General features: G+C 40.7%; 2 protein-coding genes across 5 annotated transcripts in view; one reads left to right on the top strand and one right to left on the bottom strand.

Annotated features, from left to right (window-relative positions):
- The first annotated feature begins 1,643 nt into the window (after positions 1 to 1,643).
- On the top strand, positions 1,644 to 14,633 carry LOC122406787 (putative metabolite transport protein HI_1104). Of its 2 annotated transcripts, none has more exons than XM_043412492.1 (10): positions 1,644 to 1,934; positions 8,725 to 8,836; positions 9,596 to 9,719; positions 10,301 to 10,453; positions 11,332 to 11,442; positions 11,669 to 11,831; positions 12,577 to 12,778; positions 12,921 to 13,199; positions 13,299 to 13,496; positions 13,652 to 14,633. In XM_043412492.1, exons 2-10 carry the CDS (start codon positions 8,731 to 8,733, stop codon positions 13,828 to 13,830), a joined length of 1,515 nt encoding a protein of 504 aa, XP_043268427.1. In that variant the 5' UTR covers positions 1,644 to 1,934; positions 8,725 to 8,730; the 3' UTR covers positions 13,831 to 14,633. The 2 variants fall into 2 exon arrangements, with proteins under 2 accessions (XP_043268427.1, XP_043268426.1); XM_043412491.1 differs by lacking the exon at positions 1,644 to 1,934 and adding an exon at positions 8,222 to 8,471.
- A 1,962-nt stretch (positions 14,634 to 16,595) lies between these two features.
- Positions 16,596 to 26,819, bottom strand: part of LOC122406782 (uncharacterized) — a 45,044-nt gene continuing 34,820 nt past the window's right edge. For 2 of the 3 annotated variants that reach the window (XM_043412484.1, XM_043412483.1), the window contains exons 2-3: positions 25,616 to 25,829; positions 16,596 to 21,387 (exon numbers count right to left, since the gene is read on the bottom strand). In XM_043412484.1, the coding sequence (XP_043268419.1) occupies positions 18,900 to 21,387; positions 25,616 to 25,809 (2,682 nt within the window). In that variant the 5' untranslated portion in view covers positions 25,810 to 25,829 and the 3' untranslated portion in view covers positions 16,596 to 18,899. The remainder of the gene's footprint in view (positions 21,388 to 25,615; positions 25,830 to 26,819) is intronic. The other variant, XM_043412485.1, reaches the window with a different exon arrangement.

Here is a 26,819-nt window from a genome sequence, read left to right as displayed (position 1 = left end):
CACGCGTTCAACGGGAATTTCAAAGCGCGGAAACGTCGAGCAGCAGCAGCACGTGATTTCAGCTGGATCATGCTGAATCGATTGATTTTTTGCGCTGCTAATTGTTTCCTTAATCGGATTGGTACACGCCTCATTTCGATGCATTTGGATTACGAGCTCGAGCATCGATCACTCACGAATTCTCGACGAAAAAGCCTTGAGCATAAAAAAGGAGATTTACAGCTGCACTTATACAGAAAGTGAAATAAATACATTTCCAATGCTCTTCCGGGCGTTGCATTTTCATCGAGCACTTTGCCTTGTGTATTCCAGTAACCCAATTTCGAAACATTAATGCACTCATAATTGAACCGGCGTTCAAAGTTATCCGATTTCTATGCGTTGACGACGATTTTTTTCATAAATATGTAACAAGATATCGAGAATCGTGCTGCTGGTACCTTCGTTCTGATCCAATTAAAAGCCAACGTTCGATCGAATATCGAATATAATCGAATATCTCAAAATAAACGGAATCAAAAATATTCTCTGCCAATTTACTATCAAGGTAGTTCATGCACGAAACAATTTTCTTAAGAAATTCTTGAAATTTACACAGAGTTTTGATAGAAATTTTAAAGCGTTCGTCTTATTGGTTATTGAGATAAACGAGATAAAATATAACGAATTAACGCTTCTTACGAAGTTTATGAAAAACGTGCGCAATAACAATGAAGCATATTACGAAGGTTTGGGAAAACTTCGAGACGATTGTCTTTATGTTAAAAATTGAACGAAATTGGTAATGAGCACTCGTATAACCTCACATTTGTTCATTTTTTGCTTGATCCATTTCCCGTTTTGTTGTTCCCTTTGCGTTCTCTAATGCGATTTTTTGCATAGAAAACCATAGTATTTTGGCCAGGGACGAATGAAATTTGGGGTTCGGTCAGCGATGGATCCCCGATTAATTAATGGCTCGTTATTTCATTCGCTAAAAGATGAGTTGAAAAAATGTATTTACAATATCGAATAAATAACTCTGACATGAATTTAAAGTGATTGTATCTTTAATCAGGAAGTAAAAATCGTTTCAATTTAGACACCCATAAAATACGATCCTTCGGGCATGATCCACCTTAACGCTCGTCCTGAAAGTCATTTAAAAATCACGATTTTCATCGACCATTTATTCAAAGTTCGACGACTCGTCGCTGCTCCGCATCCCCATGATTCAATAAATTGTGAAACGGTTACGAAAGTACTAAAGAAATATTCGAGTCGATCGATTCTCGAGTGACTAAAACTGGGGTTGATCGAATTACTTTTCCGCAGGATAAGGAACAACTGAATTGATTTTGAGCTGAATCCTGGACGAAGAGCCTTGAAACTCGATGATCGAGAGTGTACCTGGAGTGAATTGCGACCAATGGCGAAGCTGAAAAACGCTAATGTATCCACGCGCAACCGAGCCTGCTCCACGCACAGATTATTCGCTACAGTTATAGCGGTGAATGTGTTGTGGCATTAAATAAAGAAGTACGATTCTCTGACCGTCTGTCTCTCTTCGTATCTTCCCCTTCTTCGAGGCGCACAGTTCCCGTCATTCGAGGAAGGTCTGATCCTTGGGACTTTCTTATAAATGAAGGTACGAGGCGATCTCGAGTTTCATTTAATCCCCATCCCCTCGACAACGGAGGGTTTTAACAGCGCGTTGTCGACACTCGAGTGCTCGTTGTTTTTTTAGTTTAACAAATTGACGGCACATCCCAGTAAAATACTCCGAAATTTGAAGTTTGTGCGATCCCGTCAATCTGATTAAGGAACAATCGAATATTCTCCATTTAGTACGAATGGATAAAGTGGATTTAAAATAAAAAAAGTGCTTGCGGTCATAAACTGTTGGAAGGAGGCCAAAACATTTGGAAAAAACGACGGAAGCGAGGCAATAAAAAGTGAGTAACTCGTGCAAGTGTTTTCTCTTGTTCGGAATGTATTCAAACCCTCGATTAACCAAAGTGGCATAAAAGTCGATCAGGATGTCGATCGACGAGCAAAAAAGGCGAGCCAGTCGTGGATTGTTTTCGCCTCAACGAAGAATTTCTAATGGAAATTATCGAGGAAGTTATTTAGCCACGTGCGAAACGGCATTTCAATCATTTGCTCTCGAGCCTGGAAAAGTGAATAATTTCACACATCGAAATGCCAGAGGTCGCTGTTCCCGATTCATATTCCACGCGCTATTTTTCACGGTTTCAAGCCTCTACTTTGCACCATCAAACAGCTACCCTTGGGCCAAGCTTTGTGAAAGTGTCCCGGCATAAAAATGCCGTTCTTATCACGCTGCACGCATTAACAATGCATAGGCATATGTACAAGCGTTTGATCGTGCACGAAAAACGTACACACAGGCCCATGGAAATATACAAACACATGCAACGACCGTTTCCAAGTCCATGATCCTATACGAGTCCGTGCCATTTTCACCTGCACACGCTACGTATCCTGTTAGCATTTCTTGTTGTTTTTTTTTAATTTATTTTTCTTCGATCCGTTATACCGCCGCCGTGAAAATGGCACATAAATGGAAAATAACGCTATTTGATAAACATGCTGAATAATTCGTATCACAGCATTATCCCGCGCGATATTAATTACAGCGACCTTCGACGAAACGTAATATCTGTCGCAGACTTATAATTAAGTCTCATCTTTCAATTGATATTCCTATTTTCTAGGATCGTTCCAACGAATTCTCTCATTCCGCTTCTCGTTCTCCTGCGATTCCTCACAATATTTATCAGTCTCGAAGCACATCGCGCATTACGTAATATGGAAATATCGATTGTATCTTTCCATTCGGATGAGTTAAAAGAGACTGAGAAATCAAACGGCTGTTTGTACTAGAAAAAATAATGGCAGGAGAAATATATTAAAATGCGTTTATTCAGGACGAATTATTCTCGGTTGGGAATGCGGGGGCTTTTTAAAGGTTACTAATTAAAAAAGGAACGATTTTTCATGATTTATTGAGCGAGCTGTCAGACGAATGGTAAATTAATAAATTGTTAGTGGTCAATTTACCGCAATAAATAGCTTCGAAATTGAATAAATCTTTCCCCGCGCCTCGACGGCACGAATGCCGTTTCAGTAACTTCAAGTCGGCGTGAAATCTCTTACATTTCTGCGAAAGAACATAAAAATGTTGGATGACATAATTTCAGTGGAGCGAGTCGTTTTATTTCCGTATGGATTTATCCATAAAGTGGGAACGGCTCGACGCGAACTTGACCAGCAATTTGAGTTTTTATGCCGGCAGTTTTGCGGAGTAAAAAAAAGGAGAAAAAGTTTGAAAGAAAATGAGATAGTTTGTCGTGGGTCAAGCTCGGGAGAAGCGGTACTTTTGAACAATGAGCAACGATTAAAGTGCGCGTGCGGTGACGCTTCGTCCGCGAGTATCGTCGTCGTAATTTCATGAGAGAGTTAATCACCCACGATCTTCTTCGTACAATTGTTTTTTCTCTTTTTATCGCATGCGCGAACGTGCGTCGTAGTGACAGTGAGTAAATCGAGGCCTCAGTGGCAAATGAGATTGAGTATAATCACGAAAAGAACCTTCGAAATATGTTGGCACGATTTTCTAATTATGCCCTTTTTCGTTTAATTGCCTGCGCTCCTGTCGCGTTCGACGTTCGTCAAAATTTTGTTTTTTTTTGTGTTCCAACGACCTTTATCGCGAAATCAGCAATTCTAGTGACGTCGATTTCGAACATTCTCGCTTCCTGGAACGAGACAAATGACGGTTTTCATTCCGCCTCCCCCCCCCCCCTCCCCCCCCCCCCCCGAATCAAAGCGACCAAAAATATCGCTCGCAATTAATTTCATGCAATGAAACGAAATTACGATGTCGAGTTAGGATGTGAGCTCACGATTAGGCAAAACGTGTAATGAAATTAACGTTATTATAATAATTTTCGTTCCATCTCAACGATTCTGGCTCAAGGTAGCCGAGCAAGTCGTAAGGGAGTTGCGCGCACATATGACATGTCGCTCTTTCCCTCTGACTGCTATACGCACGCACGTGCTTTACACTCCTCTGCTCGCGAAATGAGACAACAATAATTGAATCCGATTCGCTCCGGTCTCAGCGACAACGTTTTACATTCTTTTTTCTGTTGCGAAATTCGAATTGCCAGATACTTATTTTTCCAGAAACGTTTGCATCTTTCGACGCCTCGATCCAATTCGAAATCGACGATTCGAGCACGAACCGGTGCATTAGAAATAATCGATAAGCCTCCAATGGAAAAACAATTGTTCCGAGAATTGTGAAAAAAAACTGCATCCGGAAACAACTCGACTTTCAAAGCGATCGGTACCGCGATACGCGTGGGCAGGTTTGATCTTCGAGAAAAACGACGAGAGTCACGCCTTGTTCTCCGGGGAAAAAAGCGAATCGAAGCCTCTCGTTTTTTCCGAAAATAGTGGAACGATCGAAAACGCATTGGAAGTCGTGCAGGAGCATTTTTACCAATCACGATTTTTCAAAAGACAAAAACCAAAAGTTGCTCATCAAAATTTCTCAAATTCTTACGTTTTCAAATTTTCCACTGAAAACAGAGAGAAAGAGAAAAACTTGGATAAAAATTGTTCACTGAACGTCGAATTGACAGTACAGAGAATTAATGCTCTCGCAAGATAACGTTCGAGAGCGAGGCTGCTTCATCGAACACTGTTATTATATTCGCGAACAGAAGTCTCATTGAGAATAGTGACAAATAGAAAAATGGAACATGGACATGATGCCTCGTTGTCGTTTTAAATAGGAAAGCAAAACAAAGGCGGATCGTTCCGGTGGCCCGATTTGTGTCTCAATAATTTGAGAGTGCGTGGAAAAACGGTTCCACAAAGCCGAGTATATGCGGCAAATAAAAAAGGGATTCCGTACGGTTGCCGGCGGATCAAGGTAGCTCGACCGTTGTTTTTTTTTCGCCTTAAACTCTTGTCGCATATCTGTCATATTTTTTCCTCGGCTCGAGATTTACGATGCAGATTTATCATGCCATCGTAAAAAGTAATCTTACAAGGATACAAAAAGCGATCCTTTTTCGTCGGGGATTCCATTGGGTTTGCGAGGCACGTAACGATACGTTTTTTTTTATCAGTCCCGTTGTTTTTTACTTCCGCGAGGCGTTACGCATTTCGAGGATGAGATGAGAGCGACTGAGTGGTCTCATGGTTCCCCGCATCCTCGACCATTCGTCTCGCATTGCGACGAGGAAGCATATTATTTCTTTCTATCACTGATTAACTGTTTTACTGATAATTACGAGAAAAAACGGAACGAGAAAAAAGTGGGGAGGATAAAAAATGTCGTAAAACGAACGAGTTCGTTAGCGGATCAGCGCCTCGGGCATCGCGGCTCGATTCTAACGATTCCTTCGTATGAATAAAGCTTCCAAATGTAATCAGCGAATGAGGAGTCCGAAAGGAACGTTAATCTCGCGATTTCCGCGTCCCCCCAGGATCTTTAAAAAATCACTTTTACCGTTTTCTCGCACCTTCGACTCTAGTGATAAAAATAAATTGAGAATAAAAATAGGAGCGCCGCGTTCGAATAAATATATATGCATCATGCAAATTTACATTCAGCAGGTTGACGACATTGCTAAATGGACATTCGCGACGACAATAATAATCATGATATCAAACGTAAACGTAGGCACAAACGAAGTCTCATTTATTCGTTCCATATAAACAGGTAAACTCAACACCAGGCTTAATAATTATGATATTGCGAGAATCGTGAGTATAACGAAGCGGCCAACACTCTCAAGGTAGTTCATGCACGAAACGATTTTCTTAAGAAAGTCTTGAAATTTACACAGAGTTTAGATGACTAGTCGACTGACACGCATGTCAAATTTTAAGGGGTTCGTCTTTTGGTTATTGAGATAAACGCACAGGGTTATAAGCACTGTGCCTAAAAAATCGTCTATCTTGCCACACAACGAATGAACGCTTCTTACGAAGTTTATGAAAAACGTACACAATGACAATACAGTATATAATGAAGCTTTGAGAAAAAATTCGAGACGATTGTCTTTGTGTTAAAAATTGAACGAAATTGGTAATGAGCACTCGTATAACCTCACATTTGTTCATTTTTTGCTTGACCCATTTCCCGTTTTGTTGTTCCCTTTGCGTTCTCTAATGCGATTTTTTGCATAGAAAACCAGCATAGCTAGTATTTTGGCCAGGGACGAATGAAATTTGGGGTTCGGTCAGCGATGGATCCCCGATTAATTAATGGCTTGTTATTTCATTCGCCAAAAGACAAGTTGAAAAAATGTATTTACAATTTCGAATAAATAACTCTGACATTATTTTAAAGTGATTGTATCTTTAATTAGGAAGTAAAAATCGGTCCGATTGAGACACCCATAAAGTACGCTCTCCGGGCATGATCTACCTTAACGAGTGTAATTGCGCAATCGAAAATGCTTTTGTCCGCACACAAATATCTCTCCCCATGATGCCTGGTGAAAAATTCGGTGAAGCGTGAAAACGGGAGGCAAATTTTTATGAAAAGGTCAGAGCGTCGTGGATCGTTGCTTGAAGAATGTTTCGGTCACGTGACACATCGCGAAAGCGGTTTCGGTTGGAACATTGCGTGGGAGTTGTTATGGAAAATTCAATTTTATGCATTTTTTGATAGGACTTTTATTCGGTAGAGAGAATTTTGTAACTGAATTTCATTCTTTACGTTTCAGTTGATTTTTTAAATTGTTACAAATTTTCTAATGTTTACAGGCTCCAATTTTTCTGCTTCGCATTTCCCAGATTCTAATAACACCAATTATTATGATAGCCTCGATTAAATAACAATATTATGCGAAAAAAACCAATTACGAATAATGGCGTACCGCTAACGTGGTTTCGTCGAGACAGCGTGCTAATTATTCGCGCATAGAATAACTAAATCCGATGACTAGATCGTACGAAGGAGCGTAAAAATATTCGCAACTGTGTGTAAAATGGTAAATAATAAAGAATAATTGTTTCTATTTTTCTTTACTTTTTTTTTGCATTCCAAGTCTCAGCGAGTACGTCAAACGTAAATCACCGTGATTTGTCGACTCACTTAACGGATCCGTTAAATTGCAACTCCGCGATCGACACACGAACGATTACGCTGGCGAATTAATCGAGCATTTAGACAAGATGAATCGCCAAGTAAATTTTCCTCGTTAGTTTCTTACGGCAAAATTTTCCCGAGCGTTCCTCCTTTCGCGATTACCATACAGTCGATTCCTCAGTTTGTTCATTGGCGAATGTGATAAAGAAAATTTGACGTACTTGAACGCGAAAGAAATGAACAAATGGGCCAAGATAACAGGAAAACAACGGAGACAAAGGGTCAACAAAATTCCAAATACTGTAAAAACTCGGGCTTTGTAAACGCTCGAAAGTGGATGATTTTGACGGTCACGATGAAGCGCGCACCTCCGATGCAACAATTTTCGAGTTAGCGATAGCCAAAGTAATTATGTCAACAAACACTCGTTGACGGATGATTAAGAAAAAACTGGAGACCGAAGAAAATGACTAACGACTCACCGACCGGCGGTATCGGCGGTTTCTCCGCTCACTTCATCGTGCAATAATATGAAAAATGCAAACACATTTTTTTCATTGTTTCAGCAATGAAAAAAACGGGCTTTGTTAAACACAGAATTTGCATTTAATCGCACAATTCCCAATGGTCAAGCTACCGAGACGAGCACCAATGAACAACGCAGTAACGGATGAGAATCGATAAATCAGTTAAATCCTGTCCGAGCGTAACGAATCGGTGGCAAAAAAGATTTTTTCCCGTCGTTTCGAGATCCGTATCCGTCGAACGAGGTGGGATCGCGCTTCCCTCTCATTCACGATGACTTGAGAATTTTTGAAAATTCGTTCAAAATCCCTTCCAAAAGCCATGGATCCAAAGGTTTGAGAAATTTAACGCGGAACGAGGTTTTTTCCTGGTTCTGAATATCCCTCAAAATGGATAAGTGAAAGGTTCGGCGATCAATCGAATGCCCCGCCACAGAGCTCTGGCTACGAAAACCTTGAAAAATTCATAGAGTTATTGAAACTGTGACAATGAAATTATCGTTTGCGTGGTCTCGGAAACATTAGGCAACTTTTCTGCTACGTCGACTTCCTTCGAGCACGAATTTCGGATGAATGGGTTGGCAACACTCAAAAGTCGAAGCATTTGGAGCGCTCGGCTCCACAAACGAGCTCTAATTTCCAATACAAACTATCCATTCACCCATTCTTTCTCGACCCTTCTGTGAGTCAACTTCCGCGATCCGTTTGAGTGCACGAAAAATCGTACCACGATGGCGCAGCAACATCCATCCGAAAAAATGTCGGCTGTGTGCGAAAAAATCATGAAAAATCGGGCCGAACCCCTGATGCAAAAAGCCCTTGAAACGAAGGTAATCTTAGAGGCGTCATTTTTTTTAATGATTCCTTCCAAATTATTACAACAAGGATACTATTTTTTTGATATTTTTCATTGCAAAAAAATCTAGGGATCGAAGTTAATTTGATTTGATTTTTCATGTGCATTGTAAAGTATAAAATAGGCAACATAATCTACGATTGCATTCAACCATTTGCCCCCATCGCCCAAAAACTGATAAAATTTCAACATTTTTTCATCAATGTGTAAATAAAAATTTTTTTCAGACGAAAATGTTGAACAGCATCGTACAAAAGTTAAAATTTCTCTATAAGCCGTACGCCCTGGCAGTGGTGTCGATCGGTTATGTACTGGGCGAACTCGGTCATTACATGATCGGTAAGTTCAATTAAAAATTCATTTGTACAATAATTTACGTGAAACTTTTATTCTTCGCTGAAGGCAACTAATTTTGCGAAAAATTTAAACGATCGTCGTGTGCGAGTCAACTGAGTAGCTCATTCCTGATTAAGCTGATCACGAGCAGTCATTCTGATTGGATGAAAAATTTCGTGACTACGCACGAACGAACGAATTATTGATTGACGAAACTTTGAAAACTTCGGTTTTTAAATACGAATAAGTCTCGTTAAAATTTCAAAATCCATTTGTGTGGAAGCGCTCCGAGCAAACCGGTATTTCGTTTGTGGAAAAAGTGTGAGGCTTTATCGTGCAATTAAAGTGGTATGCTCGCATGAAATGCGGTTACAAATTGTGTCAATAAGATAAGCGCTTTCACGAATAATAGAAGGTCCTTAAAAATCGATCAAACTTACTTACAACTAGTGTACGCACAGTTTGATAAAAAATTCCAACAAAGCGATGAAAAGACTTTGGAAAATTTCTTACCGTCATTACTTTTGTTATCAATAATAATGTTCCAGTCAGTCGTCGTACGTTCTGATTTCATAAAACAATTTATTTCATTGAAATATCATTTTCATGATCGATTGCAAGCATTGTGACGATGCTCGTTCAAAAATCCATCAAATTCGACTTAAATGACGAGTTTTACAGAAAATGAGGAGAATCGATTAGACGATTTGCCAAAACGATGGAAGACGATCACAAATGCTTCACAATCTTTTCGATTCTCAGGTGTGACGAGCAAAGCAACAGCGACAGATTTACACTACGGAGAGATATCGTGTCAGCTGAATTCGACGGAATTTTCTCTGGCGGCTCTGCCGGTGCGGTGCGAAACAGCAAATAATTCTGACGAGTGAGTTCATTATTTGGAGCGAGTTTCATAAATCGCTAAGTAAATAATTAAAAAGAGAGGAACAATGGTGACGACGTAACTGATCGCGTCTATGAAGCGCAACGACGAATAAGAAAATCAATTTTTTTTTCACCGCGAATTAACGCTTCGCGGATCATGGACGATTGTATAATATGCTTCGCGTCCTTGATCCTCCTTGTTTCATTCGATTCCGGGAATGATCCATTCTTTTATGGTTACTGGCAAAGGCGATGAGGAGTTTCTCATTTAAATTGACCGCTATCAGTCCAATCGTTCTTTTTTATTTGAGTCGACAAATTCTTGAATTGACTTTTACATTTTGATCTACGACACTGATAAAAATAAACCGAGAAAATTCGATGAATGAATCGGAAATTTGGTCATCGGCATTTCATTTTTCTGCGGTAGATTCATGCAAACTTTATTTCAATTTGAATTTAACGACTCGTGCTTCAATTCGCTAGTTTCGTTAGCGAAACTCGTCTTGTGAAAAACAATCTCAAAAATATAATCAATTGGAATGACAATTTTCATTTTTTTTCTGTTTGTTTCACTCGAAGATGTGCATTGCTCGAGATCAATGGGACCCGATACTGCGAGTGGAATTACAACGGACTTGGACTGGATTATCAAATACTTGCTGGGCCGAGTTTCATCGCGGTATTCACGGTGATGGGTGTGGTGCTCGGTATAGCTGCGGATCGGTACAACCGGTAAGTTTGTACGTTTATATTCGAGTCGCGAAAAAAGAAGGCGAATCTCTTCTTACTCGAAATATTTTCGGCCCCTGCGGAATGCTCGCCCGTCGAGCATGAACGTGCGTACGTTCTAACGTCGAGCAGCTCCAGGCGTCACGGAAAAGTAAGCGAATAACCAAATCGTAGAACGGTCGATGATATTTGGAAATTTTTCAAGTTGTAACATCAGATTGGGGAAAAATAAGTAATTCGGAATTATTACTTCCGATCTTTAGCAGCAGATTACGCGTTTAATCAAATGTCAAAAGTTCCAAACTTAAGATTGATTATAAAAGTTAGATATGCAGAATAGCGAGGGCTCGAAAAGGGGAAATTCAAAATGGCGATGTTTGACATTGGAGATCACCGGCCTGAGCAAGTGAGTGAGTGAGATGCGGGTATTTTGAGCTCCGCTGCATTTCTTTTTTTGACCGTTCGACTTTTTGGTGTTTCAGTATTTCAAGTAATGTTTAGTCTTTCGTTATTATATTTTTGAAATTGTGAACATTCACAGTATCGCTGATCGTAGTAATTTATGAATCGAAAGAGCGATAGTCGAATTTTCGGAAAAACGATGTTTCAGTGGTCGTTCTATGGGCGTTGTTACATTCTATTTTCAATGTAAACGTGCTTCGAACCTTGAAGTTTCTACTTTATTTATTTTCGACATTCAAAGCTCTAGTCGAATTAACCTGTCTCCATTCGAAGTTTATAAACTCGAGATTTTAACTGTTCGAAATTTCAGTAATTCTAACATTTCTTCCCCACCCCCGTTGGCTGTTGAGAGAAGAAAACTACGGAAAAGCAAAATAAACTCGGATAATTTGGAAATGTCGATTCTCGTTTGATTGCAGAGTGAGACTGTTGGCGATTTGCACGATCGTGTTCAGCATAGCAACTATTTTGATGGGTGCTGTAAAAGAGTACTGGCAGCTCGTTATTTTGCGGATGATTCTCGCTGCGGGGTAAGCTTTCCCTCAGTAAAAATAAGTCTTGCATTTCTCTCTTCTTTTATCCAATAACCATTGCCCTAAATTCGAACAATTCGAGCTGGAATCGAATCGAACGAAATGCTCCGGAATAAAGGAATAAATCGAGTCGTATAACCGTGACACTTCTTTGAGGAATTTCTTCGCGGGAAAACTCATAAGAAAACTCTTTATTTTTCATGGTTTATGATCTTTTGAACAGCGAAGCTGGATGCAATCCCCTTGCTACGGGTCTTTTGTCCGACTGGTTTAACGAGAAACAACGTGGCCTCGTTATGTCGATATTCAATTGGGGCATATACGGCGGCTATGGTATCTCATTTCCAATCGGTAGATACATACCTCTGTTAAATATCGCGGATCTGGTGAGTTTACGATGAAAATGAAATTTCGGTTAGCTCGATAAGAAACTTCGGTCTCTCGGGGAGCTTCGTTTATCACGTAGAATGAAAATTCCTTTCGAAAAGTTATTCAATTCGAAAGATTCGGAGATCGAAATGTCCAATCAGCTTGCCATCTGTCAATTAGAATTAAGGGGGTCCTGTTTCAGGAAGTCAAAAAAATCGATTGTTTTCGGCAATGTTTTTAGGATAGACGGACAGCATAGCGAACTTTTCGGTATAGTTTCAAGAATATTTCAAGAGTACAAAAGCATTTTGTACATGGTTTGTGCGCAAAGTCTGATTGTCAAAGTTTCTCAGCTCCGTACAATTCGACAAAGAGACTTTGCGCATGAACCATGTACAAATGAGTATTTCTCGCATTAAAACAATGTTTTTGTACTCTTGAAATATCCTTGAAACTATACCGAGAAGTTCGCCATTCTGAGTTATTTCCGTCCACCGAAAAACATTCCCGAAAACAATCGATTTTTTTGAATTTTTCAAGCAGGAGCCCCTCAAATTATCGTTTTTTTTTGCTGAGGTTAAAGAAATACGAATCTCATTCAATACTTTGCCGATTTATCGACCGTTTCCAAAAGATACTGATATTTTAGATTTCTCGAGTTATCAAAAGCCTCGATGCACTTTGCACTATAATTTCGAATTTTCCATTTTTTATGTGTGTTTTTTTCTATTCAATCGAGATATGCAATTTTTTATTATTCAGGGCTGGCGAGCTTGTTATTACGGGACCGGAATACTCGGACTCATAATCGCTATCCTCACTGGACTGACCCTTACCGAACCGTCAAGGAAGACCATCGGTGAGGAACAGACTGGGAAGGATGGAGCGAAAATATCCATTTGGCAAGTAATCATGCAGCCTCGAATCGTGCTTCTGTGCATCGCTGCTAGTATCCGGCATTGCGGTACGTTGGTCGTTTCGTTATTGTCGTGGATACGAAAGTTCATGAAAAAAAGCTTCATAAAATGTTGAGATTTTTGGAAATAATTTTCATGTGAAATTAAACTTTCGATTAGACAGGATTCATTCGTGTGTTTTGCTTCCAGGTGGAATGTGCTTCGCTTACAACTGTGATCTCTACTACAGAGATTATTTTCCGGACTACGATCTAGGATGGATGTTGTTCGCAGTGACGATCGTCGTCGGGAGCATCGGCGTTGTAGCCGGTGGTGTAATCAGCGATAAATTCGTTGCGAAAATGGGAATAAGATCCCGAGTCGCTGTGCTCGCGATCAGCCAACTGATCGCGACCCCGTTTGCCTTCGGGTCCGTTTATTTCGACCCACTTTGGGCCATGATAACCCTCGGAATTTGCTACTTTTTTGGTGAGTGCGCACATTTTCGGCTTCCCTGAATTTGGAGAATTTTTCATGAGCCCGGAATAACCGCTTTCACTGTTTTCTCGTCGATTCGAAAATCCCCAGCCGAGATGTGGTTCGGCATTGTGTTCGCAATCGTCGTGGAGATCGTGCCCTTGAGCATGAGATCAACGGTAGTCGGAATATTTCTTTTCGTGATGAACAACATCGGTGGAAATTTGCCAATTCTGGTTGAGCCGACGAGAAAAGACATAGGATTTCGGGAAAGTCTGTACATTTATTACGCTGGATTTTACGGTATAAGTGAGTAGATGACGAAATAATTTGTGGTCGAAAGTTGTCTCGACGCTCGCTACCACTTTCCGTCTGCGGTTCAACGATTGGTAGTTTTCCTAATGGAAGAGAAGACTTCGGAGGCTCGAGGAGCGTGAGGATAAAAGAAACATTTTTGTCGCCAGGTTCCTTCATGTTTCTCTTCACAATGTTCCTGATGGGAGGTCCACCGAAAAAAGCTGAGGACATCACGGAAGGAGGACACGACAACAAGACGTTTACGGACGAGGACGGCCGCCTGGCGACCCTTGAACTTCCACGGTTACCAGCGAGGCCCCCGACCTACGAGGACGCGAGGCTATAAGTTTTGCCTGTTAAAAAGTTGGAAAGGTGTGCGATGGGGGTTGTAGAAAATTACGAAAAAGTTGGAAATGGGATGGACCAGAGAAGCAGTAAAGCGGGAGTCAATACCGACGAGTGAAAAATAAGTTTCAACGAGGAGGAAGAAATAAAGCAGAAGAGGATGAGACAGAAACGTTGGAAGGGGAAATTATGAGAAAGATTAAAAAGAGGAAGTGGAAAAAGAGAAAACCAGTCCAAAGAGTATACAGTTGGAATATTTAAGTATATACTAGAAGTGATTTTCTCAGCAGTGAGAGAGAAAGTGAGATGAACGGACCGTTCGAAAATACAACGATATAAAACAAGATTATTGTCGTATAAATTCTTTCGAAGTACTCGAGAGACTGCGGCGCACGAGAAATACGGAATTTTCAGTTGTTCGAAAACTTTGTATGAAGTCGACCTCGACATTGAGGAGGCGAGGAGCACAGAAAGCACATCGCCCTCTCACGGACGACACGCCGATCATTTTTCATTGAATTTTTCATTTTATTACTATTCAAATCCATTGCTAAAATCGACTTTTTTATTTCCCTGCTTTGTCCGACGTGAAATTCCACGCTCTATTTCTTCGTCTCATTCTTTCTCGATCACTTGCAATTAAGTAAGATTAGGAAGCAACAAAAAACAGTGTAAATATGAATTAAAGAAAGCAACGACACATCGAGCTACGAATATTTAAAAAACTTGTTCGTCGAATGAAAAAAAATAAATAAATAAATTATGCGACAAGCGAAATGAAAAGAATGAAAATGACAACTCGAATCGATGACGCATTTTTTTGAGCGAGCATCTCGACTTAAACACTTTCGATCGTTCGCAATTAATCGTCGTCTTTGTTATTATTATTTCGATCGCTTTTAGCTGCTCAACAAAAGCTTTGACGCATCGTTCTCGCTCTTTATCGGAAAGCTGTGAGAGCCAATTTATAGCAAGAGTTCGATCTATTTTTACGGATCTAGAGAAATCTGAAAAAATCGGAGGCGCTCCTCGGTCCATTCAATTTATGTTTTTTTCTTTTTTCATCCGGGATAAACGTCGGGGAGGCTGCGACCGATTTTTCACGCTCAAACTTCCAACAAAGAACTCCGATTATTTTTCCTGGCTTTTGTTTTTCTGTTTAATTCTCTTTTCGAAAAAGTGTGTACACAGAAAAATCGTTGGACTTGGCGATTTTTGGCGGAGCTTCGTTCCATGTTTTTTATTATAATAATACATTGGAAATAGAAAAAGTGATTTTTCGACTGTTGAAAAAAAATATCGTCTTCTTTTGATTCTTTTCTTACCAGTAACTCTTCCTGTTTCCCACTGTTTTTCATCCCTCCGACGCTTATGGACGAGCGCTAAAGAGCCGAAAATCTGTAACTGTCGGGAGTATAAAAGCTGGCAAAAACGTTGGATATACTCAGGATTTTGGGCATGAAAGTTTGGAGGAGCGCCAACGCTTATCCACCTTTCGCTGTTTCTCGACTTCCCTCTCTTCCCGTAAGTAGGGAGACAGTGAAAAGTCAAAGAAAAACGATGAATTTTCTCTTCAGTAAAATGATTAAAACGAGGAGAGTACTACGGTCGTGCTACTTTGGCACGCGGCCAACACCTGCGATCACTTTTGTCGAGGTTCTCCATTCGTGTTTCCCAAAAACTTCTCGCGGTTTTATTACCTTCTCTTTAAACACGATTCTCGTATCGGGTTTCAACTTATGAATTTTTAAACACGCTTTCTATAGGCCGGCACAAAAATCGCTTACAAATTGTACGAAAAGATTGTCGGCCCGCAACTCGAACTAAAGAAACACAGTTTCTTCGAGAACCGTTTGGCGATTCCATCGTAAAACCCAAAATCTTCGCAATGAAGGAAAAAACTCTCATTTTTTCGGATAATCTGAAGAATAAAAAAATAGTTTGATAAAAATCGTAAAATCGTTCGAATTCGATCAATAAACAAAGAGTTAAGGCTTCGTACTTGTGATGGGCGGAAAATTAAAAAAATTTTTTTATTAAATATTCTTCAAGTACAATGTCTGAAGAACATTCTCACCAAATTTCATAAAGATCGGAGCGTTAGATTCGTAGCTATGGGTATTTCAACCTCGATGCGCCTCGATTATCTCAAAATCGTCTTTTTTTTAAAATACCTTTGCGGTGGACACAATTATTGAAAAACTATTTATCCGATCAATACCGAATTTATACCACTTATTTATTATAATATATAAAACTGACAATTTAGCACCACAGAGAATGAATTTTTTTGTTAAAACTGTCATTTTTTTAAATCAAAATTTTAATAAATCCTTCGTCCAGGTTCGAGCTATTATTATAGTAAATAAGTGGCATAAGTTTGGTATGGATCGGATTAATAGTTTTTTAGTTATCATGTCCCCCGAACTGATGCTCAAAAGAAGGTGCTGCTGCTGGAGTACAGCTGGAGTTGCGCCATTGTGAGAAATTTTTTGATGAAAAAATTGTACAAATACATGAACACATGTACTAATGAATGTCGTTCACAGTTTTTCAATAAACATTTATTTCCTTGTCGAAAAAACATCAAGAAAATCACGTTTTTCGCCCACCGCAAGTGTATAACGCCTTAATAACTATAATTATACCAAATTTTTCGTAATTTACAAAATCGATATTCGATAGAAAAAATATGTGCCAGAGTGTTCGACGATCTAAAGCTAATCAGGTTGAGGTTTGAAATGAAGAAAAATCGAACAAGAACGATGTAGTTTCATTTTCATTTTATTTGGTGACGTTTTCTTTTTTTATTATCAATGGAGCTGCATAAGTTAAATGAGAACCAAAAGTTCATTTTGGTCGTTTGGGCGTTATCACATGATTTAAAATGATCCACGTGTGAGATCGAAGTAAAAAAAGTGTTACACAGTTGTACAGAGCGGTTTAAAAGGAATACTCGTAAATAATTGCAAGTGTATACCTCATTTGTATACAGGATTTCTTCTTATTTCTTCTATTACATTTGCCTGATTTTTTTTTTGTTTTTTGAAAGAATTCACAATCACATCGAGACATTCGAATATTTGTAATTTTCTTCATTTTTTTTTCTTTTCTCTCCTCTCTCTCGCTCTTTCTTGCTAACGTAAATATATAAATATATACATATATAAATATATATACAGATCATTTAATATAAATAAAATGAAGATATTTGTAATGTACAAAATATAGTTTTGGAAGATACAGTTTCGAGTGTGTACAAAGACCGTTGGGTTATGTATTTTAATCTTCATTATTTCTTTTCTATTATTCATTTGTTGGACCCCATTTCGTACGCGAGGGGAGAAAAAAAATATATTTTTGTCATGACATGCGCTCGTCTATGTATTTACAACGATAATAAAACGCATTCAAGCTCGTGCGGTATGATACGAACAGAAAAATCAACAGAGTGGAAATGCTTAAAACTGTTGAACATTCATTCATGGAGTGGGACTCGAAGAAATCAAAATTCGTGTCATCGAACTGCTAAAACTTTTTTCCCTGCTCCCAATCTCTTCTGATCCTCCTCCCCAAAAAGTGCGCCAGTAAATGACCATTGTCAGGCAGACTGTTAATGATTAGTCGAATATTTTCTATGAAGGAATAACAATGATGTTGCTTTAAATTTTCTCAATTTCTTTTTGTCCTCGTTTTTTAGATCGACCGTGCTTCTCCTATCCAAGAATAATTGGTTCACTGGATGCGATTAAGATTTTAATGTGTACAAAATGTCGAAGCTCTTGCCTTGATATGTTCATATCGCAATCGGTTGGTCTTGCTAAGAAACTCGATGATTATCCAAAACTATAGCATCTTTCTCAAAATGATTTCATGATTTCTCAAAACGCGTTTTACTTGGTCCGTTAATTATACACGTGAAACTGTGATTCGTCATAAATATTTATACAATTTTTATCACTAAAACATTCTACAAATTTCCTTCCGAAATATCTCAATACACTCATCCGGTCATTTACCAGCAAACATTCGCATTCGACTTGCCACAACGAAGCGAAAGTGGAATCAACGACGAAGTATTCGATCATGAATAACACTGCGGATGAATGGAAGCTTTATTTTCGTTAGAAAAAATCGACGAAACGCAATTGGAGTAGGTGACACGTACGAAGGGAAAAGTACATTCGGCGATTTCGTAGATGTACGGAGTGACTCGATCGAAATGGAGCGTTCATCTACCCCTAAAATAATTTAATTAAACATTATGGATTCTTCCTTCGTCAATTCTTTTCCATCTCTTTTTGTTTTGAAATTGCTCCAGGAATAAATATTCCATGATTAACGTCAAAATTGACGATTCGAATGTTCTTTTTTCGGATATTTTCATTTTGAGAGATGCACATTAACAATATTAGACAAGGAAAAATTGAAGTCGGATAAATCCAGGGTCGAAGAACCCTCGTTAAACGACACATTTGACTCGTTACAATTTTTTTTCTTTCTCTCTCTCTCACTCTTTCTCTCTTTCATTCTCATACAATAATCATCCGCACTTATTATTTAATGGTACAGCCTGTCATGGAAAAAAAGTATCTGATTTGCCCTCTTCTTTTCTCTTACCAAATACGATCACTAATGGACAAGTTAAAGTCCGTTGATATTCCATCGAGTGAAATATCTCTCGCACACGTGACCAAAGCGCGTCAATATAATTGCGCAAGAGTCAAGCCTAAACCGGCAAGTGTATCAATCTCATGATCACACGACAATTCGACTAATGAGAACGAATTACAAAACGTTTTTTTTTCTTTCTTTCGTTCTCCCATGAAAATCACTCGACGCCGCTTCAACCGACGTCGCAATAAATTTCCTGAATTCTCGAGAGCTCGCAAGAACTTGCGATTTCATATACAGAGTGTCCGAAAAATCTCAGGCAGGGTTTACAAATTTCACGAAGAATTTTGAACAGAAAAATCCTCGATGCGTTCGAGTCCTCGGAATAATTGATTTAGCATGAACTCAGCGACTTCAACGACGTTTCAAGAACTGATCATAGTACCTCGTCGTGGCTCAACATTCCTCGGTGGAAGTGCTCGATATTTGAGTACTGGCGCCGCTAGAAAAGCTGCTTCTGCACGTCTCAACGACAAGTGCAGTTTCGGGGACTTGAACAAAGTGGACTTTGTCCTTGGGCCATCTCGTTCGGCCGTAAACACAATTGAAAATATTGTATCTCGCGTCCATTTCGAGCTGGCTCAAATTACCGCTGTGACGACGCTTCAATACTTTTTTCGCCATCAAGCTTCGGTTGTTTTTGTAAGAAAGTTCGCGTCGGAAGCAAAAAAATTTTCTCAGCTCGCGTTTAACGCGCCGAGAACGGTAACCGAAGAGCAAAGGGCTGACGTAGGTCGCGATAATTATGAAGCAAATGGCAGCAACCTCGGCCTCGTGGTTCGAGACTCTTTTGCCGGTGATCGAAGTGAGATTTTTCAATATTAATACAACAACGTAGGGCGTCCAGCAAATGAGTCCCATAACGATAACGAGCGCGCTTACTCTCGCGGCTCTCGTTTCTTCTCGGTACTTGAACAAGGAACCGTTGCTGATGCGATGTTTCAACGAGTTGATGTAGCTCGTGGTACTCCTCACGCTCGAAACGCGATGCAGTGAAGTTTTATGAGGCGGTGTGATAGTGACGATCGGTGGATTCGTCGCGGCACCGCCAAATATTTGTGACTCGAGATTATTCGCGGTTGCTGATTTGCTGAAGTAGTTGTCCTCGTAATTGACGATCGATTGTTCGTTACGAGGATAGTTGGGAGCTCCGTGAAACCGGAAATTCGATTTGCCATTGCCGTAAGAATTCTGAGCTTTGAGAATCGAGGATTGGGGGTGAATATTGCCGATTGAAAGATCGAGGGAACTTTTGCGACTCGAAGAATCGAGTCTCGCGTTCAAACTCTCCTCATTGTCACCCGGAGACTCCTCTTCGTTTTTCGAGGCTCTCGTGTGACAATCGACCTCTCGAGTTTCTCGAATCTCATTCGCTCGGCGCTCCTCGTCGGCATTCGGACTCCTCGGACAATCGACCGGTTTCTTCTCCGAGACATGACTCTCGGCGACGGTCTGGAGATTCGCCATCGGGATCTTCGAGGTGTCGTCATTCAACCCGTCGTTTTCATCCTCCACATCATTGTCGCTGTTTTCTTCTTCGTCTTCGCTGCTGTCGATCGCTCGGCTTTCATCGCGGAGACCAAGTTTCGCCAAATTACAACGCAACATCTCTTCGTACATGAGATCGTGAGAAGATTTTCTCTTCTGTTGAGGGTGCTCGTCGCGAAATTTACTCCTTATTAAATCGTCCTTCTGACTCGATCGATCAAGCTTGTTATCGAGAAATTGGGCTTTCAAAATGGCTATAGGAACTTTGTTATCGCTTATCGTATCTTTGGTTAATTCATGCTGATCGTTGTTACGTTTTTTATCCGAATCGATGGCGGCGAGGCGTTGCTGTCTCTGCTGTTGTTGCGAGGTGACGTCAACTTTGCTCGATCCAACGGTGAATACAACGGCGACCGGTTCTTCCTCCTCGATCGTCGTTACGTTATTAGCGTTAATTTGGCTCGGTTTATCATTGTTTGACAAATATTCGGATCCCCTTACGGGCATTATTGTCTGACTAGGGCTGTGGCTCTCGTTGCTTTCGTCGATCGATGAGAGGCTCGAGATCTTAGGTATCCGACGAAAATCTTCGCTCGACACATCTTGCCTGACGGGATAATATTCCTCGCTGAAACTGGCAGATGACAATATCGGTCGTGAACCGGTGCGTCGTGTTCGCTCCGAATTTTTGTGTGCCGCCGAATAAATACTGACGTAGATCCAACAGACACCGATGAAAGGCACGAGATAAGCGAGAATAGTGTAGGCAACCGTGTACACGAGGCCATAAGTCACTCCCAAATTGGCCGGTTCGAAACCAGTTGAATTCGAGGAAACATCCTCGAATGAGGAAAGCATATAATCGTTCAATTTTTCACCAACGATTCCCGTATTGTTGTCGATGTCGAGCGGCGGATTTTCATCGATCTCCGTGAACGTTAATTCACCCTCCAACGAATAATTGTCAGTTGCGTTGACAACGAAGCGAAAATTTTCGTCGATCGTTACGTTCAAGCTCGTCTCGTTTCCATCGTAGTTTATCCTCGGACCGCTCCCTCGGTCTCCGCAAACGAGCCAAATACTTTGCGGCGAAGGATTGAAGCCTGCCAAAATAGCGAATATCAGCGATACCAGCCACACCGAAATCACCAATATACCGCACTTCAGTTTGTCTATCCGCGTTCGATAACGGAGCGGATCCACCACTGCCAAGTATTGATCCACCGCGATCAAAAGCACCGAAAATATCGATGAACTCGTCACCAATGCCGTCGCACCTTCCGCCACTGAACACGTCGTTCCTGATCTCCCCGACGACGATGGCCCGTCAAGCATCAACAGCGGATTCAATATCGCACATGTCAGAAGATTCGACACCGTCAAATTCATAACGAATCTGCAATTCAGAAAAACGCACAAAACATTTATTACACTTTTTATTCAACACAATTTTCGCTTATTGTTTTTTATGCTTTCACTACGATTTGTATTTATAAATAATTCTAGTCACTATAATTTCAGGGTGAAGAAATCTTTTCAATTTTCTGTTCTCCCCCCACTATTTTTGAATGTTTTTTTTTTTCAAAAATCATCGATCGACGATTTATGCATTTTTAATGCTAAATCGATGAACGAAACGATGCTTCGGTAAAATTGTGAAACGCGAACGGAAAAAAGTTTGTTCAAAGCTGTTGCGGGAAGTCTTTTGAAGATTTCTCTGGCCCTTTTGAGTCGAACTTTCAAGTCGAATTCTCGTAAAGTACGAGATGAATTTATCTCTTTGTTCTTTCTCGAACGCAAGTCGTGAACTCGTCCATGAGACACGCGTGACGCTCCGTCGTGCCGAATGAAATAGTTACGGAAAGCCCGTCGAATTTTGTAGCACTTTTAAAGTTCGCGTGTATACTCGGAAATCCAAAGTCCTCGGATTCGACTCGGAATTTTGTTCGCCCGTGCGGAAAGACCGAAAGAAAAACATTCAACAGGAACAGAAACGTACGAGAGAGGCGACAGAAATTTTCACCGAGGGAATACGCCTCTCGTGCTTTTCCGCACGCGTTGATGGATTTACGATGTTTTTCGACCCCTCAAATCTATCTCTCAAAAGCTTCTTTCGTTTGTTGCGCTCCAGGGTCGAATCAGGGTCGTCGAATGCTTGTATCATTCGCAATGAAACTCTTCTCCGCATTATCAATGGGGAAAAAGCCTTCTTCAGGACGAATCTGTCGGTGGAGATTGTTGGAAAATATTAATTTTTTTATCTTTAAAAGAAAATTCCGAGTACCCCTGCACGAGAGGTGAATCGAACTGGACGAATGGCGAGTCTGACACTAAATTTTGGAGGAGCCTGTACAAGTCCAAAAGTGGAAAGAAGACTGAGAGGCGTCTTACGAAATGGAACCTTACGAGAGAGTTTATTCCACTGTATTTCGTGTATCTCCTGCTTATTTTTCTCTCTCGCTCCCGCCGTCTCTGATTTGATCGTGAATTACACAACGCGCGTCAGGGTCAGCGATACGATAATAATGTGCAACATTCGTGATTGAATAGCATAAAAACGTCAAATAAAAGCGAGCTTCCCGCAACGTTTTCAGCGAATATCTTCGAAGAGGATTTCTTTCCGTGGTTGTATGTGATGGGAGAATCCGAAATCGCGAAACTCGCTCAGCCCCGGTATCGGGACTCAAGGATTTATTCTTTTCGGGAATAAGAGAACTTGGATTTCGCACAGGCAGCTGGTATTTGTAAAATCTTACAAAATTCTCGGGCGAACGAGGCACGGCTGTTGCATAATTTCACAAATATTTATAGGAGCGCTTGAAAAAGCCATTCGCGAAAAGGCGCGCGCACACACGTGCAAAAACTTGGAGCATTCCATCACGAGAGAGTTACGAGATTACGAATTTTCGTACTTTACGATCGTTCCTATTTTCTCTCGCTCGGTTTGACGACAACGCTCTTCTTATCGGAGCAAAAATTACGCACTCGGAGGTTGCGATTTTTTTCCACCAATGAGACGTGCGTGTGCGGAGGGGCTCGTTCATGAGGCTGCATAAAGTTACGTCGATTCTGTGGATGTTTTCGAGCCCACATCGAGACATTTTATGACGATCGAGCATATTTGCTTCGACGCCTCCCTCAACTTTATCTGCTTCGTTGCCTCGTCGCTGGGACAAGCTTTTATTTTTATTCGAGCTTTGATAACTGGCAATTGTCGTAATTCACGTTGATCGAAGAGTCGCGACGATTCGGACGGTGGGAAAGTGGTCCGAATCGTGGTTAGAAGTTTTCAGAAGTTTAAGGAGATTTTATTCTTTCGAAAAAAACGTTGTCAAGCTGGGAAAGAAAAATGTTTGCGTGAGCAAAAGGAGAAATTGGTCATTGAGGGTTCATCGATCAATGTACACGCAGAAGCGAAATAAAATCGGTGCTCGTAAAACCGGACGACAAAACGCATGCGAGTGCGCATATGCACGGCCAGTATAAAAACGCGAATACCATAATCAGATATGGAGAAACGCTGTGCATGACTCATTTCGGCTGAACGAGTCACGATATTCGAGCTTCCGATCGAATTCCAAACGACTCCATTCGTGTGTTTTTCATTGCTAAATTATTCGATCGTAACGAAATTCAACATGGAAGTTTGCACTATTTACGAATGACGATGAAAGAGATCACTGATAAATCAAATGGAAGCTTATTGCATGGAAAGGAAACGAATTTAAAGTTTATTTCGAGCGATTGAGTAAATTTTTTCAAATCTATCGAAAAATTGAGAAAACAAATTTCCTTCTTCTGGCATCTGCAATGAATAATTATTACAATTAATCGGTTCAATTTATTTGCACTTGAACGTGAAGAATTTATTGAAAGAATAAGAGTTGAGAAAAAGTTTAAAAGCTCGTACAGTTTCAGGGATTGTTTTCTTTGGCGCGTTGAGTTTTCGTACTCGCGTGGTCAACAATAAAAGCGTTCATATGCGTCAACGAGAATGGCGAGCTCGAGTGTCGCTCGCGCGTCATTTTTACACGTCTGGTCCATGAAAAATCTTCGCGGAAACGGAAGTTACGGTTGGCTATTTTGGCACGCGAAGGCTTTTGAAATTTAGCAACAACATTTTTCACTAGATGATATGTGACAAGTGTCATCTTTCGGTGAAACTCTCAACGGAGGAGTCGAGTGAATTTCGCTAAAATGTGTTTCATCACCGATCAAAACACCCGTAAAACTTGTTCTCCTAATTCGAGTGGATCGAGTGAAATAAGAGAATTTAAAAATCCGTTAATTCTCACCGGACCTCCGAGTCCGGAACGTTGTGCGATTCCTAGATAAAAATTCTCCACGTTCGAGTCGATTATTACGAGCGTTCTCGCTCGTAACTAATGACATAATGCCCGTGAATTATTAATTCGTCGGTTCATCGGGTCAATCGAAAAGCTCGAAAGTTGCGTGACTGCGCGGAGGACAAAACTGCGTAGCGAGTGTCGTCGATACAAAAAAAAAAGAGTCTCGCCTCAATGGAACTCTCCATTGAGCGAAGCGCTTTGCATCGTCTTCTTCACGCCTCGAGTCCAATCTTCAGGCATTCATCCGTGGAGAAAAAGCCATTTCATTAGGTGTGTGATGAACGAGCTCAATAGATTATGTCCAAACCCCAAGACAGAACATTTTTCCGCGGGGATAAAAAATCTCACGTTCGTTAATACGTCCGGCTCCCAAGGCCAAATAGAGTAGAACGTATCATAATAGAATAAAAATGGTCTAGTGGATTGGAGACTCTCGTACAAAACGAGTTTCGACACACTTTTCGTCGGGATTTCCACCGCGTAACCTTGCTTCGAGTAATAAATAACTAAAAATATAGCTCGGTTTGGACGAACGTTTATTTTTACGTTTCCATGTAGATTTTTTTGATCGAACGTTCGCGCGGCAGTTTGAAAATGGAGAATAAATAAGGCCTCAATGTACAGAATGTATGAGTTTCCCGGAGGATCGAGGACGAGGATTTATCCCAATTATTTTGGGTAGCAAATGACGTCGGTATATTTGAGAAAGTTCGACGAGGGGGTGGTTGGGAAAGGAGGGATGGAATGGGAAAAAAGTCGAATAAATCGGTTGGCGGATGGTCGATATAAAGGGGGAGGGAGGGGTCGAGGATGGCGAGAACTGGGACAGGTTTAATGAGAAAATCGATTAGCCTGCAAGAAAATGGAGTACGAAGAGCAAAAGGAGACAGAAATTAAGAGAGAAAGTGGAGGAACAAAAAATGGAGAAAAAAGCGCAGCGATAACATTGGCTCGAATGATGGATATTTTGAAAAACACTCGTCGATTTTCTCTCGCGTATGTTTTCTAAAGAAATGGAGACAAATAGGGATGTGTGCCAGGGGGAGGAGGCTCGCACGTGATATCTGGTTCAAGGGGACGAAGAAACTCGCGAGAGTTCCGTGCCGCGAGAGCCAATAAGAGGGTCAAGGGCCAATAATATTTTCTCTTCAATTCCATAAAGTGGAAAAACAATGGACCACCGCGACAAAATGGAATAAGAAAAAGGATGGGGAGAAGAAGGACTTGAAAAAAGCGAGAAAAATAACGCAGAGGCTGTACAAATTGTAGACAAACCTGTTCGAGATGCTCCTCAGTCCTGGCCTCTTCAAGAAGGCCAAAAGGAGCGTGGCGTTCAGGAGAAACGCTCCGAAAAGTACGAAGCTCCACAACGCGATTTCCGACGCGTTCCACCAGCCTTCCAAACTTCCCAGACCCTCGACGATCCCTCTTCTTCCATCTCCCGTACTCTCCGTCGTCCCTCCATCCATTCATAAATGTTACGACAGTCCTGAAAAGAAGGGCCGTTTCATTGGAGATACGAGAAAAAACGAACGAAAATACTGTGTAAACCGATTTTCCCAATTACTTTCGTAACGATCGTAGGCCCAAAATAGCTTAAGCTCGACGTCATATTTATCTCAGAATTTATGCACCGTGCTAGAATTATGCGATTTCTTTCGAGTCCTAAATACCTTTTTTCTTCCTTTTTTATTATATCTTTCGAGTCTTTTTTTTTATTTCTCAGCAAATAAATAATGTTTTATTACCTGTTCTAAAAATATTGTCACATTAGCTAAGATCATTGTGCAATTTTGATTGCCTCCCATGAAAGAGCCACTGAGACGAGTTGGTTAATATACGAGCGTGCACCTGTGGAGAGATCGACTCAAGACACATTGACTGTACGAAACACTGGCTATTTATTCTTCTCCGCGCAACCGGAAATCGTCCCGTGGGACGTTCCACCCGCCCCCGTTTTCCCCTCTCTCATTCTCTCCTCTCAAACGCCGCAGCACACTTCAGCCAGATCCGTTTTCTTAGCTTGATATATGACAAAACGAGAAACTTTATATTCGCCTCGAAAATCCTTGCACAAACGAATAAATATGTACGTAGGATGACTTCGAGGACATTCTCGTATTTAGAGTGAGACCTTAAGGCTCAGTGGTGCCTTTTAAAAACTGAATGTGCATTCGCGAATCGGCTTTTTACGATAGAAGAACATTCTGATGCGCTGAGACGTCGTTCTATAAATAAAAACGTAGGAACAACCGTTTTCTCGATCGAAAATCCTCGAGAGAAATCACCCACCATTGGAATCGCTCGCTTTATCGGAGTCCCAGTCATTCCCATGCAGAACGATCCCACACTTCGATAACGCTCATTCTCAATAATCATTGCGAAAGCATCACGGATCCACTCCCAAGTCAAAAATACAATTTTATAAAAAAAGTCCCGAAAACGATGAGCGATGCGTGGATTTCTGCATTTCTGGGTG

This window comes from Venturia canescens, chromosome 2 (genome assembly GCF_019457755.1).
Source record: "Venturia canescens isolate UGA chromosome 2, ASM1945775v1, whole genome shotgun sequence".
NCBI lineage: Eukaryota > Metazoa > Arthropoda > Insecta > Hymenoptera > Ichneumonidae > Venturia > Venturia canescens.
Note: the sequence above shows the minus strand (reverse complement) of the source record. Positions and strands in the feature narration are given on the sequence as shown.

What these genes read in the sequence shown, in the direction of transcription:
- LOC122406787 (XM_043412491.1), top strand. Translation starts at nt 8,373, where the DNA reads ATGGCGCAGCAACATCCATCCGAAAAAATGTCGGCTGTGTGCGAAAAA. An exon ending in ACTCGGTCATTACATGATCG is followed by an intron (nt 8,837 to 9,595) that starts GTAAGTTCAATT and finishes TTCGATTCTCAG; the next exon opens with GTGTGACGAGCAAAGCAACA. An exon ending in CGGATGATTCTCGCTGCGGG is followed by an intron (nt 11,443 to 11,668) that starts GTAAGCTTTCCC and finishes TCTTTTGAACAG; the next exon opens with CGAAGCTGGATGCAATCCCC.